General features: G+C 49.2%; 1 protein-coding gene across 3 annotated transcripts in view; it reads right to left on the bottom strand.

Moving 5' to 3' along the window:
* Positions 1-5,677: 5,677 nt before the first annotated feature.
* DIP2C (DIP2 acetate--CoA ligase C (putative)) overlaps positions 5,678-22,464 on the bottom strand; it is a 434,532-nt gene continuing 417,745 nt past the window's right edge. For all 3 annotated transcript variants that reach the window (XM_087420883.1, XM_087420885.1, XM_087420884.1), the window contains 5 exons: positions 14,786-14,843; positions 13,118-13,192; positions 11,924-12,098; positions 10,092-10,215; positions 5,678-6,269 (listed from right to left, as the gene is read on the bottom strand). In XM_087420883.1, the coding sequence (XP_087277009.1) occupies positions 6,017-6,269; positions 10,092-10,215; positions 11,924-12,098; positions 13,118-13,192; positions 14,786-14,843 (685 nt within the window). In that variant the 3' untranslated portion in view covers positions 5,678-6,016. The remainder of the gene's footprint in view (positions 6,270-10,091; positions 10,216-11,923; positions 12,099-13,117; positions 13,193-14,785; positions 14,844-22,464) is intronic.

Here is a 22,464-nt window from a genome sequence, read left to right as displayed (position 1 = left end):
TCTGGGGACGTCCTCCTGGGGTTAGCTAGAGTAGAGGTGCCAGGATGCATTCGTCTGGGTTGTTACCCACCCATTCCCTTCACATTGTAGCAAAAACTGAGACCATTTCCGCTGCACTCTGTCCTGTCCCAACAGGCAGTGGGCGGCAGGCCGCACGGGCTCTGATCACCTTGATGTCCACTCTGCCCTGGCTCCTTTCTGTATCCTTCCATGCTCTCCTTCCTTCCCACTTTCGGTTTATACTACTTGACTATTTCATGGATCTTTCTAATGTGTATCATCTTGTGAATGAGTTACTTCTTCACTAACCATATTATTTATTTCTAATTCCTTCCCGTCTTCCCCTTGTCATCCTTCATCCTCTTTGTGTTGTTTTAGTCGTTTGTCAAATGCTGGGGATACTTGGGCCCCAACAATGGATTACTATAATTAATGACCTTTGGCAACAAGGCCTGAGTGGCTCTCAGGACTCACCGGCATTTTCTGTATTATGAAAACAAGCAAGTTCATCATGTCTCCAGGAGCTCCTCTTACCCACCCGTTCTATCACCCGTCTCCCGGGAGGGTGTCCAGCCCTGTGTTCACAAGGCCCGTGATGCCACTCACCGGGGAGGAGTCCCTTCCCATAGCACGTTCACTGAGTGCCTGCTCTGTGCAGGGCACCGTGGCAGGCCTTGGGAAACACACCCTGTCCGCAGGGAAGCCGGACGGGTGAAGAGACAGTGAACACACGTCGTCAACACAATGTCAGGAAACAGCAACGCGAGAAGAGCGCAAGCCGCCGTCGTCCTCCTCTGCCCTCCGCCCTGCCAGGCACCAAGGCTGGACACACCACCAGTCGCTGATTCTTTCTTCCCACTTTCAATTTCTACCCCTTTGCTCTTTCACTGGTCAGTCTATGCCTCCTGAAGCACTGACAGCTCCATCTGGGGTCTGCCACACCTGGAGAACCATCTAGAATGTGGCGTCTTGTATACTCTCCTCACACAGGATGGGAAGTAGAGGAAAATGCGTTTTTCTGTCCAAATATGCTATGTAACCCAACTTCCTAAAGTACTTTAACTTTTTGCTTCCTATCTTGTTCCTTCCCCTGGCAGGGCGATGCCCTGATGACAAACAAGACTGGAAATAAGGCCGGCTGGCCAGGCTGAGAAGCTGTTTGCCCAGAGGTCTTGAGAGTTGGTCTCTGAGGCAGTGACAGAAGTCTGCTTTGTCCCTTCCCTTTATTTCCACTCATTTCCACTCGAATGCCAGTTCTGACAGGGGCTGAATGGGCCACAGCGGGACAGAGTTCACACACTCTCTCCACCCACGGAAGTCTGAGTCCAGCTTGGTGATGATGAAATGGAGAGGGATGAAGACAGAGGTGTGTGTCAGGGGAGGGCAGGGGCTGAAAAGTCACTGTACATCGGAGAAATCCGCACACGCCAGAGGGAGCTGGTATTGTCAACCATCTCAAGATGTCACCACCACAAAACAGCAGCCCACCATGGCACAGGGGCCGATCGAAATTTCTTGCTAAGATGTCAGATTGATCTTGGTCTTGCCCGGTTATTTTACTCACAGAATTAACCTTAATGACTGAAAGACAGGAAGAGGTAGTGACTGAGAGTACCACTCGACTGAGCCAGGCTGACTGTGACAGGGAGACAGTGCTGGCACCAGCTGCTGTTCTCACTCTAGAAGGATGGCCACATGGGGTCCTGCATGCCTTTCTGGAATAGGGTAGAAAATAAAAGGTTTCCTATGTCAGAGGGGATCAGGGATTGTGAGTTCCACTGAGAAAAGTAGTGAGTGGAAGCTGCAAGTCACAGGAGACGTGGGTGTTAAGGAAATGGAACTTCTCTCCACACAAGCAGCCTCAGCGCTTCTCAAGGTGGACAGGCCATCCCGTCTCTATGCTGAGATATCGAGGAGGAAAATAAGACAGAATGATAATCGACCAGCCAAACAAACTACTGTTGATTGTGTCCCAAGAACTCAGCATTATGCTGGAGGATGCAGAACATGGCACCACAGAAGAGCAGTCTATACTCACACACAGGTACGCAGGCACACGCAGGTACACACCCATACACAGGTACACACACATGTACACAGGCACACACAGGTACACACATTCAGGTACACACAGGTAAACATGTACACACAGGTATGCACACACTGTCCAAAGCAGGGCTGTGCAGGGGCAGCTCTCTTGGTCCCCTTGTTTCATCTGACTCATCACTGTTAGGCCACCATCTGAGAAACTGGGGTCTTCCTTCAATATTCTGTGTGATCTGATGCAGCCAGGCTGGTCTTACATCAGCATCCACCTTCAAACACCCAAAGCATCGTCCCCCAATTAGTGTGGGACCCTCTTGGACAAAAGTTGTGGGGGGACAAGTGGAGTCCTAATACAAAGGCACATAGGTAACCCCAGTGATCTGTGTGCAGATTTGAGGTCTACTGATTTTCATGTGTATAAAACTTAGTTTTTTATAACCATTAGGCTGAAGGCCAGTTAACTTGCTACTGTTTTCCGAAAGACAAAGCCATAAGAATTCTCAGATTTGTTGGCTGTCAAAGACCAAAGGTACTTAGGATTGGAGCGGTCACTAGACCTGCTTCCTGAGCTGCAACGTGCCTGTCACACAGCTGACAGAGAGTATCGGCACACAGGACTCATGTTTACTCTCTGTCCCAAGAAGTTTCCAATAATCTGTACACTTGCAGCAAAATGTGAACAAATATATTTAGATATATTTAAAAGAATTTAAAAAAACATTTCACAAAACATTTGTTGCCATAGGAATTTTTTTCGCAATAAATGCCCACACCAAAATTTAAACATTGTTCAAAGTATGATTCTCTGTACTAATAAGTAATGCAACAAATTATGTAAACAGAGTCAGACACATTTCCCTGTAGGAGTCACTTCCTTCCTGGGACTGAAGCTGTCCCAGTTTTCCAGGGGACCAATTAAGAAACTGCTATTTCCAGAGCAACAAAAATAAAAGCTTTTATTTGTTCATTTGAATATAAAACAGGCGTTATCACAGATGTACAAAGCTTACTGGTGGTGTAACATACGAGAAGGTTGCCATCCTTCGCACATAAAAATTTCCTTTGACACTGTGACTGGTTGAGTACATTTCTCTAACCAGCCATCACACTCTATGAAATAACGCTGCTAACATTCAACTGATAAAAGGGACCGTTTCCCTTGGGTAAAGTGTCAAGCAGGATTAAATAGAGATAATAAACAAGCACCATGAGGAAGCCGCCCTATCGGGTCACGTCTGTGTCTCCATGTGCACTGCGCACCCTCCTTTGTGCAAGCTGATGACACGGTTTTGTCTGACTTCAGAAGCACAAGGTCACAAGACAAACATCTGTTCCCTTGTCAGGAACGAGTTATCTACGACACGATTTCTAATACAGAATGATCCTTCTTTATTGCTGACATGGGGGGGTTCTTAAGTGTCTACTTTCCTTTTCTGCAAAACAGAACTTCGATCCCATGGGGCCGGCCCCGTGGCGTAGCGGTTAAGTGTGCACGCTCTGCTGCGGGCAGCCCAGGTTCGGACCCCGGGTGCACACCGACGCATTGCTTGTCAGGCCGTGCTGTGACGGCGTCCCACATAAAGTGGAGAAAGATCGGCTCGGATGTTAGCTCAGGGCAGGTCTTCCTCAGCAAAAACAGGATTGGCATGGATGTTAGCTCAGGGCTGATCTTCCTCACAAAAAAAACAACAAAAAAAAGAACTTCGATCCCAGCCCCCAACCCTTTGGACCTCACCTCTAACACCAGAGACCACGTCCACAACCGCACGCCTGGCGTGTGGAGCTCATCTGGTGAAGGGGAGCTTGTGTTTGAAGTGACACCTGATTTGTCTGCTTCGACCTCAGCTGGACCTGACAAGTTATCCCGCAACTGTGTTTCCTAACCAGTACCTTATCTGAAACCTTAAACCCCCTTCCCCTTAAACAAGGTGGTGTGTGTAAGAAAATGTCTTTTTTCTGTGTGTGGTGGGTTTTCTCCTTCAGAAGCAGAAGACTGTAGGAATGTGTATCTGAAGGATGCCAAGAAATATTCATACACAGCAATGAAGTCAAACAATATTTTAAAAATCAAATGATTTGTGGAGATGGAAGGATGCACCCCATATACAGACAATTAAAAAAATATACCACTTAAAATTTTTAAAAAACAATTAGCCTTGGATCTCAGAAGTCAAACAAAACTCTCTGTTAGCAAAGGGCTTACTGCTGGCACATACAGCAAAGGCAGATGAAGACATCGCCCATGGTATGCTGAGAAGAGAATCTAAATTCTGACCAGCAACAATCCTACTCATGCATATCTAGCAACGAGAGCCACTGCAGGGTGATACTGGGGCAATCGTAAAGTAAATCGCGCTTGGAGAGCTCGTACCTCTTCTTGGTTGGCACAGACGAGCTCTGGAAATTCAAAGGCGTGTGAGGCACCAGCGAGACTGAAATCAGAAATGTGTCATCCCCAGGTGGCGAGTGAAGGCAGCCGTGAGGCTTCCTCGCTGCGGCCAGTGGCTCTGCTCGGAGTCCTGGGGCAGCTCGCGCAGGTTCCCCGTGGGCTCTGCTCACGCTGGCCAGGGAACCCCAGACAGCTGGCAGAGGTGACGTTTCCCTATGTGAGTCTTTTCCCGTAAAGCGGTTCTGGACACTTTGTCCACTCCACACAGTGGCCATCTGAGGGGAATCAACGCAGCCCGGTGCAAATGACCACAGAACATCATTCCTTTTCATACCAAGGACCAAAGAAAGGTGACAGTAACAAAAAGGATAAAAACATTGTGCAACGAATTCTTGCAGCTAAGAGAAGAGTGCTCCTCCCACCTGCCTTCCCTCATGCCTGCTCAGTGTCGTGAGGCGGGCGGGCACCAGCCGCTCGCGGTCGCCCCTACAGCGAAGGAAAAACAGCGCCCAGCAGCCTCAAACCCCTCCGCCACCTCTGAGACGGCAGTCTCGCCTGCTGCTCTCTGGCTCTGGAGGGAACGTTCAGACCGGCCACGGGCGCTCTGCGGCGGCTGTGTCAGCAAAGTGGGTGTGCGAGCCTCTCTATCTAGTTCCATGGAGGGGACACCATGCAAGTGACAGGCTCTGCATTTTAAACTTGAAAATCTCCTCGGTTCATTGGTGAATTTATATTTCATATATATATATTTGTTGTGATACTATCCACGCAAGATAATACAACACTTTTTTATATTAGCAAACATTACAAGACTTTAATATTCTTGAATGTTTTTCTCTTTTATACTTCTAAAGAGATCAAAATAAATTAAACGTTTTGTACATAATTACATATGAAGTAGTTAACTTATTTTATCTTTTAGTTTAGTACAAAGATATCTGTAAGATAATTGCCGAAATACACCTTATTTATAATTTCTCCTCATTCTAGGCTTAACTCCAAAGGCCACATGTTAGCCTTTGTTTTCCAGCACATTTCTGACAAAGAAAGCGGCTAAAATCTAATTTGAAGGTGCTGTTTGGAAGGTTTCTCGTACCTCAACAAACGTTCCTAAAAGGATGAGCTCTAGCAATGGCTTAAATTAGTAACAGGTCCATGTCATTAAGATTTCATGACACATTAAAACAGAGAAAACAATTCTTCGTCACACTACATAAATTGTTTAAAAGAACCCACCCGAAGGGCTGAATATTTTTTTAATTGCTATTTTGGCTTAACAAAATACCACATTTACGAAGAAAGCACTTATTATCCAATAATTAAAAAAAAAAGAAAAGAAAGTTTTTGAAATGGGCTTTTCCAACAAACTGCAGGCAATAATCCAAAGTCCCTCTGAGCAAACTTCAGTGGTAAATTCACATTTCATCCCCACGCCAATCAGGACGCCGTGGAAAGTCTCCTCCTCACCAGCGTGCGGCAAAAGGCTCCATTCTGGCGAACGTGGCCCTCGCTTCCGCACACTTCAGTGACACTGAGAAAAACGTTACATCTCTAAAAAGTCCGGGGGAGCTGGAGACAAGACTACATGTTGTAGGCCACATAGATGGGGTCCAGCTGGTCTGCCAAAAACCCATCCCGTAGGTGCATCCGCTGCTTCTCCCCCCGGGAGTTGATGGGGATGACGCCGATGTCCACCACGACCACCACCCCCACCACCAGGTAGTGCTCCTCCAGGACCACGTTGGTCACCAAGGGGACCAGGTCCAAGGCTTCTTGCTCCGACCCATCAAGCTCCACCACAACCACCAACAAATTTGTCCAGGTGAACACAGCACTGGAAGAGAGAAAACACCATCACCGTACGGCAAGGTTTTTATTTAATCATCACGTCTTCTTTTCAGGAAGGCCCATTGGGTTCTTTCTGGATCTGCCTGAGCGCTAACAGCCTCCTCGCCCTGCTGGTCTCTCTGAGCCCCCTCCTTCCACTCACTGGCGTTCACTCCCTCCCGTCGTCAGACTTGCTACTGCCTGCTCTCATGGTGGCCGCTCCGCGTGCTCCACGATCTCCACAGCGGCCTCGCCCTCAGAGCAGCCCTGCCCTCTGCCCCCAGCTGGTGTAAGGGGCGTGGGGCTGTGGGGCAAGAGCCCCTCCCTGGATCTGCACACTATGCCCCCAGGGTGGACTCGGTATCCTGCCCTTGGTCTTGGGCCAGCATGCAACATGGTCAGTGGGAAGTCAGCAGAGGCCGGAGAGCAGCTGGGGCATCTGAGCCAGTCCTGGCTTCCTCTGCCACCGCAGGAGCGGGACATCCTGGGAGGACAGAAACATGGAGAAGAGCCGCCAGCCCCACGCCCAGCTGACCTGTGTGCTCCAGCCACAGTGGGGCCAGATCACCCAGCAGTCAACTGCAGATGTGCGGGCATAATAACTGATTACTGTTTAAAGTGCCGAGTTTGGGGTGACTGGGATACAGTAAGAGCTACCTGGTGGGGTAGTTCCTTGAGAACGTCAAAGATTTACTCAGAAGTGTTTTATTTGGGATGGTTCAATGGGAGGGTCGCCCAGAGTATTCAGTCTGCCCAATCTGTGGAAGCCTAATCCTGTGCTTTACACTTTAACCCACATTAACCTCATATAGTAGGGCTTTTAAAAAGTGGTTGTGTAACAAGCTTAACATTCATTACACCTGGTCTGCTAGGCTGTGGAGGCCAGGAGGGTCCGGGGGGAGGGGCCGCGCGGAGGGACCAGGCTGCAGGAAGGTCGGGGGATGGGGGGGGCCGCACGGAAGAGGGACCAGGCTCCAGGGCCCTGCAGTGGGCTGCTGGTATCTGCTTTCTCATGCCAGACACACAGAAGGTTCTGTCTCAGCTGTGAGGCAGGAAATATTTGGGAAAACTCATTGTTTTCTAAAAGTGTGAGAGTATGCCTATCAGTAAAAAAATGCATATTTTGTTCAGTATGGCCAATATATAAGTTGAAAGGGAAATATTGGAAAATGTGTTCAACAGCTCTCTCTTTCTGGATTTTGCTTTGTGATAAGTGTGCATACCTAAGGGAACAATCTTGCTGAGGGCTGTTCCAAAGAAAATGTGCTAGTGCTGAATTTCCATGACTCTTTGAGACACTAAAATATCGCTCTGCATAGCCCAAGTGAGCCCATACTATGAGTCAGTGATACCACAGATTATACATAGATGTATATCTCTGCCATTTTTGGTATAATTTTATTATGGCATTTGAAATTGATGACACGGTCTCAGGAATCAGGTCGGATTTCCATATTTAATTGAGGAGGGGTTTGCCAGGAAGCTATGGGCTGGACGCTGGTCATGTTCCTCCATCAGAGCTTTCTGGGGGGCTATACCTGGTCACCTCGTGATGAATAAATACAAGGCACTAGGATATGTTGGAGTGTATCAGGAAGTCATTTGGTTTAAAACTAATTTGGCCTGGGGGCCGGCCCCGTGGCTTCGTGGTTAAGTGCGTGCGCTCCGCTACTGGCGGCCCGGGTTCGGATCCCTGCGTGCACTGACGCACGGCTTGTCTGGCCATGCTGAGGTGGCGTCCCACATACAGCAGCTAGCAGAATGTGCAACTATGATGTACAACTATCTACTGGGGCTTTGGGGAGAAAAAGAGAAAAAAAAGGAGGAGGATTGGCAATAGATGTTAGCTCAGAGCCGGTCTTCCTCAGCAAAAAGGAGGATTGGCGTGGATGTTAGCTCAGGGCTGATCTTCCTCAAAAAAAAAAAAAACAACTAATTTGGCCTGATCTTGTTTTTCCAAAAGGGCCTGACGTGGCCGTTGAGCATGCATTGTACATCTACTTTAAACATTTACAATGTCCCGAAGACAAGAATGCTGCCCTTAAAGATAGGGATGTAGCTTCCCCCATATAGGCATTTCTTTAAGGATAAGGATCTCTTCCTGGAAACTAAGGATTAATTACCGACCTGCCGTGCTCACCTTGTGACCACTGACCTGCTGTGCCAGCTAAGCATCTCATGACTGTTGTAAAAAGGACATTCCTATCATATGTGATGTATGCTCTTTGTTCCAAGATGGTATTCACCTACTCTGCACACCCCACTTCTTTGGTGCCCTTCCTTCCTTAGGGGAAGGATGCCCCCAGGGCTACAGTCCTCAGACCTGGCTCATAATAAACTCACCCCAAATTCTGATTCATAGATTGATTATGGATTATTTGGGTTGACACTCTGAAGGTAACAGATGAGAAGGGAGAGTTGGTTGGCTGGACTCTGCAGCAGTGACACAGTCATACTGCATGACACGGGGTCACATCCTTCTTTCTCAGTATGACGTAACTGGGGGGACCCAAGGGCAGGAAGGCAAGCAGGAGGAAAGCGGACAGCAGGGCGGCTTGTGCTGGGCAGTTTCCAATGGACTGAAGCCATCAGAACAAGACCACCGCTCTTTCTTCGTTCTGGTGCCGCCTGTGGACAGAGGTAGGATGAGGCCAGATGCCCACGGGGCGAGGCCACACCGCAGTGTGGTGGACAACAGTGATGCTTAGAACAAAAACTAGAATCGTGGCCTGCAAACCCACAAGGGGCTCAGGGAGTCCCTGCCGCAGACTTTTAAGGTGGAAACAACCTTTTTGAAACTAGATAGAAAATACTTGAGGGAGGCAACACAAGCCAATGAAATTATTTCCTTAGAAATACAAAAATGGAAGGCTAAATTGACATTTACAGCTCTTCAGATGGAAACTGAGGCAGGCGCCGGGCCTGCTATCTTTCTGGGCGCCTGTCCCCTTGGTACACTCGAGTGGAGAGGAGCTTTGGCAATTTGAGGACTTTGTTTCAAAGCGAGCAGGGCCGTAGCCAGTCTGAACCACGGGACCAGGCATGGACTGTACACATTCCCTACTCCATCTCTTATCTCTTCTGTTCTGCCAAGTCCTCCGTGTTGGGTTCAGTAAGTGGCAACACATTGCAGCCTGCGTCAGCTAATAAGAGGCAGTGAACAATCTCAGACCCATCCACCCCCAGGAGAGACTGCCACAAAGATTTCGGAACATGTCTCCCTCAGGGTTCCTGATCTGAGCTTCGACGCCACGTACTGGTGCTGAGTGACCTGAGAACATGGTCGGTGTGGCAGCCCCCAGGCCAGCTGCCTCTCAAGGGGCACACTGAGCGTGTCACAGCCAATCGAACAGCCGGGAGGGCAGACCCCAGGTCCCCAAGGCCCCTGGCCCTCGGAGGGCACCTGGGATGGGAGACTTGTCACCATCAGGTTTTGTTTAATTGGGGCAAGTCTGCCTCCTCCTCTCATCATCTAAGGCCACCTCACACGGCACGTGGACTTGCACAGTTTCCGAGCTGCTGTCACGAGTGCTCCCCTGCGCCTGTGTGTGTGCAGTCAGTTTCTTCCCTACATCATGCTTTCGTAAACTAAAAACCACATGAACAGCGACAGCCTGGCCTCCTGGAAGAGACTATCCAGTCGTTAGCACGTCCTTCTCAGGAAGTGCCTGAGACACCGAGTCCACCCAGGAGCACCCCTTCAGCGCTCAGTCATTCCCCTAGAGGGAAGGTTACAGCCCAAGGCTGAGACGCCTCCACGGGACCCCACGGGCTCCCATGGCCGCACAAACCCCGTCCTGCTTGTGTGGGAGCGCCTGCCATCACTCACCACTCGGTAACGCTTTTGTGGGCTCTGATCACCGAAGTCTCGATGTCTATGGGGTGATACCGCATCCCTCGCAGCTCCATGGCTTCATCCAGGGCCCCCACCACATACAGGGCGTCGTGGCGCTCTGCTCAGGGCATGGAAAACACATGTGAGTTTCACCGCCATGCTGCTCAAGCCGCTTCAAGAAGAGAAGATTAAAACTACCCAGAGTGAGAAAGAGATGCAAAGAAAGGGATCAGTATTTCCCTCCCTCGGGGAAGCTCTGCAGCCTGAGGCTCTCAAGGAAAATGCCGCGGGCCAGGGTGCTGTGTCCCTGGAGAGCTGGCGCATCTGCAACCTCCCTGCAGCCTCGAGGCCATGGGAGGGACGGCGTCTCCTGGATCAGCGTCCATGCCCGTCAGACATGATCCCGTGGTCCTCAGTGCGTCTGAGCACTGCCTGGGGCCTGGGGTGGCAGATGCGCCTGAGTCCTCAGGAGCTCTCCCAAAGTCACACATTAGGACACTGCACAGCCAAAATTAAATCCAATTCCCTCTGATTCCATCATATGAGGTCTTAACTCGGTTATTATTCCATGTCTTAGCAGGAAAAGAAAGCGTAGTTTCTGATAACGTTTGTGAACAAAGCTTTCCTGACTTAGCTCATATAACCATTACATTTATTCTTATCATTCTTGCAAACCTTGCAGACAACATGCAGTCAGTCCATCTTTCCTTAAAAATCAGGAGACACATCCTTAATCTTTAGGGTAGCAAGTATATCATCAGGGTGAATTTGAAAGAAGTGATCGACATACAAAATACCAGAAAATAAATCTTTTCCAATGTAAGTCAGATGAGATGGAGAAATTGACTTGTCGGCTTCTGGTGATGACGGCAGCAGGGACCCCCTGCCGTCCCAGCCCTGGGATCCCCCAGGACCACCCCTTCCCATCTCCTGGGGAAGGCTGGAAAATCACCGACCTCACATCTCTAACTCAGTTCTTCATGGGAACCCCAGAGAGCACCCTCAAATGAAACAGTCTATGATTGTCCCAGATTGCAAATGTGACGCCAAAATATTTTTGTACTTTTTCCCTAAATTTATGCTGGTTCGGCCCGGTTAGCACAGCTCCGGCCAGGCAGGTATGTCAGGAAGCCTCCCTGAGGTCTCCTGGGTTTGCACCTGGCAGGATCCACCAAGAAATCTTGCTCCCACCCTCTGAAACACCGAGCCCTGCTTCTATCATTAGTGGAACCAAGGAGCTGAGAAAAGATTCAGGCATGAGCAAACACTTGAAGAGCAAGTAGGCTCTTACATTTTCATTCTGGGTAACGTCCCCGCCTGACGCCAGCCCCAGAGAGAGCAGCAGCCTCCACCCTCACTTCTTCCCTCGGGCGCGGAGTCCCCAGACCCACTGACCGCCCACGGCCAGAGTGCCTCGCTGCCACCCCTTCCCGACGGGCCAGACCCGTCCTGGCAGAGCGTGTGCGCCTGCAGCCGCCGCCCAGTTTCGGCTGCAGGCAGGTCTGTGTGGGACTGCACAGCTTCAGAGTTGGCAAGGAGGCATCAGAAAGCTGGGGCCATGGGCTCTCTGTCATGGGACATGGAGGCCTGGCTCCAGCCCTGGGTCTGAATCTGTTCTTGGCTTGTATGAGAACACAGGGAATGTGACGCACAGCTCAGCTAGGGGACACACTCTCATTGACCCTCCTCTCTTTCACACCTGGCTATTTTCAGGCTGGTTTGCAGCGAGCATTCATGCGTGCTCTCCCGGCTTGGGATCCCAAACCCCAGACAGGTGCTCAGCATCCAGGGGCCCTGGCTCTTCCGCCCGCCCATCTGACTCTCACCTCCATTGGCGTCCGTGAGCTCGGTTCTCCGCAGGAACCCCAGGTAGCCTGTGCGGGCCCAGACTGTCTGGGTGTCTCCAAAACTTAGTCTTGAGTTGAAGTGATCTGACTGGAGGGATTCATCTCCATAAATAGTGAAATAACCACTGGCATTGTGGGCACTGTGAACCCAGATCTGTTAAGGAAGCAAAATACAACTAGATAAGTTAACCTGAGGCTATCTCCAGGGAAGAAACTACCGTTACAATCCAGTACACTATATTCAGTGATATTGAAAGTGTCCTTGGACTGTAACAACAAGACGATGCTGATCTCATTCAGGTTTCTGGGGAGACACAGATGCCACAAAGTTCACTGAAATAAGGTCTCTACAGCAAGCCTGTGGCTAAGCAAACAATGGAGCCATCCACCCATCGAGAATTCTGCTAAAGCAGACTAACTGGGTTTTAAAAATAAGCATATCGAATGAACAAAGTTGTACTAGTTTCCTTGCACTTATTCAAACGTAATGGTTGTTTCTAAAAAGCAATCTGGAAAAATGTTGAAAAGCTTTAGGATTTATTTTTCCCTTTCACATGGTTTGCACACTTTTGGAAATATACTGCAATGAAACAACACAAAACAAAACTACCTCTAAGAGGGAAGCACATAACGGCACGTAACATCAACAAATGGGAAACAGAAGGCCCGAGTGTGCTCGTTGCAGACACAATGAACAAAGTGCAAAGGGCCACCTTCGGACCAAAAGGAGGATCTGTCACTCCCTAACTCGCGTGCTACCCTTACTGACGCTGTTACCAGCTGCATCTTCTCTACCGTTCTCTGAGGAAGGCCCTCCCAGCAATGAAGGCAGGCACGCGGGAAACAAGGACACTCAGTCCACCTACACTGTTTTCTCTTTTCTAAATTCTTTGAAGAAAACCTATCACACTTCCTAAAGGAAACTCTATTTTGTAATCCTGAACTTTCAGGGACTTATTTAAGCAATAAGGCTTATCTCAAGTTATTTCCCAGCTAGTCAGTCGTGACTTCTCCAGTTTATACGGAATATGACATGGGGTCCTGTTTACTGGTGTCGAGAACAGGAGCGGTGTAGCAGGAAAGTAAACTTGGTCTCAGAGGCCACCCCGTATTCGCCTCACCCAGGTAGACACCCCACAACTCACCTCACCCACGTGGACACCTCATACTCACCTCACCCAGGTGTGAGTCTCCCAGCGGTCCTTTTGTTTCTGGATTGGCGATTATGATCCGAACCCCTGGAAGTATCTATGTGGGAAAGGAGAACATTCTCGTCAGTAGACAGACAGGTAGACACTACACAGCAATCAACCTCAATGTGGCCTTCATGCCGCGTGCCTGATTTCCTTTCTAAAATCATTTAGGAAGTGGTATGGCTTTAACTCAAAGTTACATAGCAAGGCCCCACGTAATTACAGCATAACAATGGCATTTCATTGTAGTGATTACTACAGTGACAGGGCCCGTGTTAAAATGATCTTAAAATTAATAATTTGAACAAAAATGTGATAAATGATACAATTTAACACAGCCTGATGCTCGCAAAATAGGAATTTTCAGTTATTTCAATTAACTTTTTTCAATTATATTTAATATTATGCCTCGCATCACGGCATGTTAGCGTGAATGAAGGGTGATGCTTGCAGTAGGCACTGAGTTAAGGAAGTCAGGGTTGAAGTTTTTGGAGATGAATGTGGACTCAAAAATAAGGCAGGCATGGCAAAATGATTGAGGGGGAAGCTGCTTTAGTGGGGCCAGAAGTGAGAGCCATGTGTCGCTGCTGGAGCAGCCTAGTGTGTTATGGCTAGAACCCCTGGCGAACATCTTTTATTATAATGTCGATATTTAGCATCTCCTTCTTAATGGAAGTTTAGCTTAGAAATATTCCGAATTCCACTGAAACCATGTAAGCAAGGAAGCAAACGCTGATTCTGGAAATCTAGAATGCAGTCTGTCTCGGTTCAGCTAAGTTCACATTGTATGGCTGAGATGTGGGCACAACTCTCGGAAAAGCCATCCTGTCCCTTGCATCTGAAGTGTGCCATGCAGCTCTGGTCTCTGTGTCTGACTCATGGTCCCCTCGACTGAGTCTGGGCGGGCAGGTAGGGACTGCTTCCTACCATTAGAACCAACTCAGTACGAAGAATTCTAATTGGCGGTTGTGTAGACACTGATTATAAAAGGTCCAGAAGCAACATAAGATGCTTTCAGAATTATGTCAAGTGGAGAAGAGATCTGATAATTGGGGCCAAAAAAGAAAAAAAAAAAGTCTTCATTTAGGTTTAAATACATTTCTTTCTCTTTAGTTCTATAAAAAACATAACTACTGTGGCAGGAACTACTAGTTGTCCCCTGATAACCATTCTTTGTCTGTTTCCATAGTAAATGATTTTTGGCTAGGTCTGTAGATATTCAGAAACAATATGATATTCCCAACCTTCCTTTCAGCTAGGCATGGCTATGTGACTAAACTCTGGCCAATGGTATTAAGTGTGAGTAAGGCAGCTTAGGAACCTTCCTTAAGGTCTGCACCTTTTGTTTCCTTCATTTTCAGTTTCTCTCCCTGCTGGCTGGAATTGGAAATGATGGTTGGGGCTAGAGCAGCCACTTTAAACCCTGGTATTTTCATGGTTTCTTTTACGTGAGAAAAAAACAACTAACTTGTTTAAAACACTGTCATTTTGAGTTTCTGTGCTCTTGGCCAAACCTAGTCCTGATACATTACATTCAAGAAAAACTTTTGGAAAAAATATCCTACAAAATACATTTCTTAAAATTTCAAAGCCCATACAATGAGACTCATACTTGCACAGAAATGCATATTCTTCCTTTAATACTTACTTTTCCTGACTCCATCAGAGGCAAGCTATGAGGAGATCCTCTTTCTACTAAACGGACTCTACAAAGAGAAACAGAAGGTACCGCTGAGTGTGTCTCCGAACCGCCCCCTCCACCACTTTCAGCACCTAGTCAATGCCCCTCAGGCAGACAGGGAACGTCAATTCTGAGAGTGAGCATCATCCAACGCAAAGATAACTTAGAAGTCAAAGAAAAAGTGGGCAATAGCAGAGCACAACCGTGCTCTGGCAGGGGACGTGGTGAGAGCTACCACGCAGGCCATGGGGAACAGAGATGGAGGCCCACTTACCAAACCTGCAAAGTCATTGGGAAAATGATTCTGCATCTAAAGTAACCAGGGTCCCACTGAGCACTTGCAGAAAAAGAGAGGAATGAGGATTAAACCGCATCCCTGAAAGGGCTGCCAACCCTGGGACAGAGACACGCGGTCCCGAAGCGCTCGCAGCTCCGCCCGTCTGCAGGCCTCGGGCAGGGCCCCGGTGTGCTGCAGCAGAGCCTCCCTTATAAACCAGGTGCCTCTGAGCCGAGCAAGGGCAGCACCGGCCGGTTCAGACAGCAAAACCTGCCTTCAGAAGAGAAAGTCTTTCCAATTTAAGAAGTATTTAATAGTAATCTAATCTCAAGACCCGCGGAGGACATTTGTGCCGGTCACAACCAGAGCTGACCAAGTCTTTTCCAGCTGCATTATTTCTAATATTTGATGGCCTCCATAACTGGTTTAACATTTCTGCCATGTTACTACAAGACTATGATGCTGTTCATTCATCTGAAAGGCAGTTTTATTTAAAGAAAATGCAGTGAAGGAGAAAGTGCTCAAACGCTGGAAGCTACAGAAGGAGAACGGCCTTCAGCGGGCGGTCGGGCTCCGGGCCATGGGGTTGTGAGCCTCTCCATCCCCCTCTGACTGAGGCTGCTGAGGAGAGGGAGGGACTCCACAGGAAGAACCCGGGTCACAGCTGGGAGGCTGCAGGGTGTGGACGGTAGTGCTAGCCTGAGGCAGACAGCAGTGCTGAGAAGGGGCGCTGGCGGGCTCAGGGCAGCAGGTCTGACCGAGGGCTCTCTGCAACGCGAGGAGCACTCAGGCACTGAAAAGCTCTCTCTCAGGCAGAGGGTGCCCCGCCTCCCGTCTGGCCTTTGGTGTGTGTCTCCTGCTGCAGCAGACAGAAGCAGCCCGCCACGGGGTGAATCCTTAGGGGCCGGGGCAGAAACAGCAGGACCGACATCTTCAGCAGGAGAATGTCGGGAAATCTTGGAGAGGGAGGGAGGGAGGGCACCGAGTTTCTGCAGCAGGAGCTTGATGAGGGAGAACTTCCCGCAGCAACTGTGGGTCAGATAATAACCACTAAGATCTCTGGTGTTTGTCTTAAGGAAGGCCTTGATGCTGACAGCAGGAGATGAGGGTTATCAAGGAAAAACAACCCAGATCTTAACACTAATTCGACTACTCCCGAATATGCCAACAGGCTTAACGATGTTAACCTTCAAAAATAAATTCCAGGCTGCGTTAATACAGAATTAAAGGAGACTAAAACTCTCCATTATGCTAATTTAGAGTGGGTTACTATTAACAACTACCATTAGAACACGACTCAGAACCTATGCCCGTAGCAGCAAACATTCGCAAAGCCTGCACTGTCAGAGAACGCAGTGCTCGCAGGAAATATCAACGCTGCTAATGATACTACGAGAGCCTGCTGGCTCAGGGGCCCGAACCGTGACACTGGTCTGAAACAAGGCTGATCTGAGCACTCAGGTGAGGTGAGCAAGCCTGTGTCCAATGGCTGGCGAGCCAACTGTGGATTCTAGATATTGGCAATTTGCTACAGATGGAGAAAGCAATAGGGAATGGATGCCAAACTGGCTGGGAAAATCATGAGGGGCAGTGGTGAGGAAGGAGGGAAAGAATGAGGGGCAGGGGTGAGGAAGGAGGGAAAGAATGAGGGGCAGTGGTGAGGAAGGAGGGAAAGAATGAGGGGCAGGGGTGAGGAAGGAGGGAAAGAATGAGGGGCAGTGGTGAGGAAGGAGGGAAAGAATGAGGGGCAGTGGTGAGGAAGGAGGGAAAGAATGAGGGGCAGTGGTGAGGAAGGAGGGAAAGAATGAGGGGCAGGGGTGAGGAAGGAGGGAAAGAATGAGGGGCAGGGGTGAGGAAGGAGGGAAAGAATGAGGGGCAGGGGTGAGGAAGGAGGGAAAGAATGAGGGGCAGTGGTGAGGAAGGAGGGAAAGAATGAGGGGCAGTGGTGAGGAAGGAGGGAAAGAATGAGGGGCAGGGGTGAGGAAGGAGGGAAAGAATGAGGGGCAGGGGTGAGGAAGGAGGGAAAGAATGAGGGGCAGTGGTGAGGAAGGAGGGAAAGAATGAGGGGCAGGGGTGAGGAAGGAGGGAAAGAATGAGGGGCAGGGGTGAGGAAGGAGGGAAAGAATGAGGGGCAGTGGTGAGGAAGGAGGGAAAGAATGAAAGAGAAGGGGCCAGCGTGATGGGCTGGCTCAGCATGGGCCCCCGCTGCATGGCCTGGCCCCCATGATGAGCGGCCACTGCTATCTGGGGGGTAGGCAGCTGGCCAGTGACCAGGCTGGGTACCCTACAAAGGCCAGACGATCAGGCCAGGGAGCAAAACTCTTAACCACAAAAGGAGGGTGGTTCTGGACAAGCTTTCTCTCTGCCGGCGTCCACTCAGAGCCATCACTATTTCAGGATGTCAGAAACCCCAGCCAAGCATTTTGGAGACGCCAGGCAGCTCCGACTGCGGCCTTAGGACTGAGTGACTTCAGAGAGGGCACCCTGGTGTAACCAACGGGACAAGGAAATGAGGGGCAAATGTCCCTGGACTCTGCGGTCCTGGAACGACCTCAGCCTTTTCCTCTCCCGGCTGTGGGTTTCTGCCTTGGCCTGTGCCGGCCGACACGGGGATGAGAAAAAGCCACCGCTCTGCTTCAGGAAGCGGGGCTCCAGGCCACGCGCACACTGCCGGGCCCGCCTCTCTGACCAGCAGCTCCTCTGCCCTCCTTCTGCCTTCAGAATTTACTTATCTTCTCTCCTGTCCTTCCATGCATGACCCTCAGTCTCTGAGGAAGGAACACGGGCTCTCAGCTGGGGATCTCATCTCACCTGAAATGTGGAAAACAAGGAGGATCTACCACTAAGAATTTCTTCTCGGTCTCCAGCCCCGCCATCGAGTGGCAGCGAGGGGACCCGGGCCAAGGGTGGAGGGCGGAACTCAGAAAGAAAAAAATGTCTTCCCTGGTCAGTATGAAACCAGAAACAGGGTGCTGGAATCACTCAGAGTTGGTCCCGAATGAAAAAGCTACAGATCCCGTTAGAAAATGCCTCGTAAGATTGTCCTTCATCCATGAGAAAAGAGCAAAAAGCAAAAAAGCACCCCTTACAGAGAAAGGCAAAGATGTGTCTCCTGAGAGAACTGGGAGGTACAGTGAGAACACACGATGGAAGGACTCACAGAAACGGACGGAAACTCTGTGTGACGGTGTGGGCTGCCAACCCTCTGAGCCCGGGGGAGCCACGCCCCGTGGTTGGGTGGCTTGCCCATCCTATGAGCCATGGACATGAAGAGCCACAGGGAGCCTGGTCCGGGACAGAGTGGAGGGTGTGGTGCTGGACCAGCAAGGCTCAGGGATAACCGCTCACAGGTTAACACCAAGCTCCTGCACAGATGCGAGGCTAGCTGAGCGCCCCTGGGCCAGAGCAGGAGCTGGGCTTGGCTCCATCCTGCAGCGATGCGTGACTGAACCACGGAGGGGCCCCAGCAAACAGCAGAAGGAACCCTGTCTGCAGTGTGATCGGGGCGAGACTGAGCTCTCACAGACTCGTGCAGGGGACTCGCCCCATGTCCATCACTGCTGCCCGAGCTGTTCCAGGAAGAGGGGGACCCTGCCCCAGGCTGATGTCAACTCTGACCAGCGCATGAGCTCGCTCAGGGCACTGCACCTCACTCCAGCCTCCAGCCTGACCGTGCTAGTGTCTGAATGAGGCCTCAGGCCCGGCCCTGTCTCATCCCTCATCCCTGACAGGTTCAACTACTGGACGTCAAAATTCTGGACCTCAAGAACATGTCTTCCCACCTAGGCTGTTACGTGGACTTGAAGTTTAGGCTTTCACTAGAAAAGAAGAGACAGTGAGACAGACAGTTGATGTGGGGGAGATTTGCATTCATTACAAAACTCCTAACTTGTGCTCTGTCCCTGAACTGCTCTCACGCTGACCTGGATTTCACCTTGAAAGGCTGCAGCCGTCAAAGCAACATTGAGTGGGGTAGAGAGACAGTGACCACAGCAAGAGGTCTTTCTGCGGAAGGGTTCCTTCCGTCAGTCCTTCCTCTGGCCTCGCAGGAAAGGGGGGCCAGCACAACCTCACGTTCTCTCCAGTGCCGCTCGCCCCCTTCCCCACTGACACCCATCTGTCCACCGGGACTCTCACCAAAGGGACATGAGCACTCTCGCCTGCCCAGGACCCTGTCTGCTTGCTGACACTGCCCTGCACGCCCGTTGTCACCACTGGCAGAGCATCTGTCATACCACCGGCTCTGGGGACATGTAACAATCGAGGACTCACACTGTCTGCCCCAGCAGGAGTGTCGGCACTCGCCACATCTACTGCCAGAAGCTGGTCACGTCAGAACAATGGACAACAAACCCAGTGTGGGTGTGTCCTGATGGAGATGGTCAAGAGGGCAAGGGGGTGCCCGCCCCGCTGGCCACACTGATGCCTGGCCCTGGCCACCCCTGGCGGTCATTCATGACCTGGAGGATGAGTGCCATCTGTGCCTTCAATTGAGACAACCCACGCGGCTACACCAGACGCAGACCTGGCATCACACTAGGAGAGGAGACAGAACCCTGAGTGACCCACCTGTGCAAAAACAGCTTCTGTGCAGCCCAGCACGCCACAGACGTGCTGCTAAAAAGCCAGGCGAGACTTTTTCTTCCTATTACAAGTGTTTATCATGGCGTAGTCATTGACGTCCAGAGTGCTGTGCTGGGTGAGGGCACTGGGGGGCTCCACAGAGACCATAACCTGGTGAGGGGCTTCAGACATGCCCGAGCAGCAGAGGGGGGACAGTGCATTCTAGGAAGGGAGAGGATCTTTATTCCTTCATGTGAGACATTATTTTGGTTTTTTTCTCTCTCAGTTCCCAGATAAATGCACAGATAACATCAGCCCAGTATTACAAAGAACTTGTATAGAAAGAAGCGCATCATTCAATAATTACATTTAAAGCACTTGACTGCTGCTTCATCTGAACACATTATTTTTCTTTCTTCTTTTTTTTTTTGCAAAGAGCAGCAAACGTTTATTCAGTGCTAACTCTGAGCCAGTCACTGCTGTATGGATTTTCATATTTATTTACTCAGGGTGGGATAGACAGCTACACTAGGTTCCAGTCCGCGAGGCTGTGCAGGCAGAGGAGAATGTAGGGAGAGGGAGGCCACTGCCAAGAGAGGGGTCAGCCCCACCTCCCTTCACTGTCCCGCAGCCTCCTCAGGTCCCGCCCAGCTCTGGTCTCCCACTGCCTCCCATCCTCCAAGGATTTGGTTTCCAGTGCTTCTATTCTCATTCTGTTTTTCTTCTTCTTTTTTTTTTTTAAATTGAGATAACTGACAAAGACCATTATATTAGTTTCAGGTGTACAACATAAAGATTAGATATTTGTATACATCATGAAAAGATCACCATAATAATTCCAGTTACCATCTGTCACCATACATAGTTACAAATTGTTTTTCTTGTGATGAGAACTTTTAAGATCTACTCTCTTAGCAACTTTTAAATATACCATAGAGTATCATTAACTATAGTCCCCATGCTGTACATTACATCTTCAGGACTTAGTTATTCTATAGCTGGAAGCTTGTAGCTTTTGGCTCCCTTCACCCATTTCACCCAACCCCACCCCCCAAGACTTTAACATTTAAACCACATCTTCTTCCAAAAATAATCTGAAGCATTTGAAAGACCTAATATAATAACACCATTTGAACAAGAAGTTTTTAAAAATCCCAAAAGATAGAAGGGAAATCCCAAAAGATGGGAGGTATCTGAGCATTCCAAAAACTTAGGTTAGTTAATCTAGGTGCCGGGACTGAATTTAGTTCTCAGCTTCCTGGCAGCTAAGGCAAAGACAGAAGAAGAAGAATTAGACAAGTTTTACTGTTGGAGTTTGGATTTAATATCCTGCTATTTCCTTTGCTCCTAGTGAAGCACGTAAGAGAGGATCATTAGAAGCACAAGGAAAAAACCAGGACTTAAATGTCACATTCACACCCCAAACCAGCAAAACAGCGAACACTCCAAGGAGCACTGCTGTTCTCAAGGAGGCTCTCCCCTGGAATCAGCACTAATAAAAGCTGCAGGTGACAGGCACAGGTGGGCAGCAGCGGCGAGTCTGTCATGAAAGTCTAAACCAGGTGAAATCACCCCAAAACAAATGCTGAGAGGCAGAATGGAAGAGCACGTTCATCTAACACAACAGCGCCGTAGAAACAGAAATACCTGGGCACACTAGTGCCTTTTCTCCTATAAAGTCACAGATCTAACATGTTCTTCCCCCCAAATCCAGACTTTTGTCAGTCTCTTCTCCTGGCCCTTCCCTCAGGTTGAAAGGAGTTCTACCTCCTGTCCTTCCTATTGGAGTCTGTTAGGACACTCTACTGGGCGTGTGGGCCGACCCGGGATGGCCCAAACCACCTTCTCCCCGTTTCTGTCTTCTATAGGTGCCCACAGGCTCCCACCAAAGACCCGGGGCCAGGTGGATTTCAGATTTCACAGCTTTTCAGATTTCTGAGTGCTAATCCTGGGCAAAGATCCCACCTTACCTGAGGTCTTAAACTCACTAATATTTCTGCAGCAATAGTGGGATAAACTAAGCTTCATATCCATTCATAAGGTTTTGATGGCAAATTCGTTTGCATTAAATTTAGGAAAAATTTTAGTTTTTCAGACCTTCTTGGCCTTTTCTTTTAATCAATACAAGCATACCTCGGAGATACTGTGGGTTTGCTTCCAAACCACTGCAATAAAGTGAATGTCTCAATAAATGAGTCACACGAATTTTTTGGTTTCCCAGTACACGTAAAAGTTATGTTTACACTATACTGTAGTCTATTAAGTATGCAATAGCATTACGTCTAAGAAAACAATTACATACCTTAATTAAAAAATACTTTATTGCTAAAAAAATGCTAATCATTGTCTGAGCCTTCAGCGACTTGTCATCGTTTTGCTGGTGGAGGGTCTTGTCTCGATGCTGATGGTGCTGACTGATCAGCGTGGTGGCTGCTGAAGGCTGGAGTGGCTGAGGCAATTTCTTAAAATAAGACAACAATGAAGTCTGCCACATTGACTGACTCTTCCTTACGTGAACAATTTCTCTATTGCATGCGACACTGTTTGATAGCATTCTGCCTACAGCAGAACTTCTTTCAAAGTTGGAATCAATCCTCTCAAACCCTGCTGCTGCTTTATCAACTAAGTTTATGTCATATCATTTGTTGTCATTTCAACAATCTTCACAGCATCTTCACCAGAGTAGATTCCATCTCAAGAAACCACTTTCTTTGCTCATCCTTAGGAAGCAACTCTTCATCCATTATATTTTTATCATGAGATTGCAGCAATTCAGTTACATCTTCAGGCTCCACTTCTACTTCTA

Source organism: Ceratotherium simum, chromosome 32, assembly GCF_057802395.1.
Source record: "Ceratotherium simum simum isolate JZ-2026a chromosome 32, ASM5780239v1, whole genome shotgun sequence".
Taxonomy (NCBI): domain Eukaryota; kingdom Metazoa; phylum Chordata; class Mammalia; order Perissodactyla; family Rhinocerotidae; genus Ceratotherium; species Ceratotherium simum.
The sequence above is the reverse complement of the archived record's forward strand: the minus strand, read 5'-3'. Positions and strand labels throughout refer to the sequence as shown.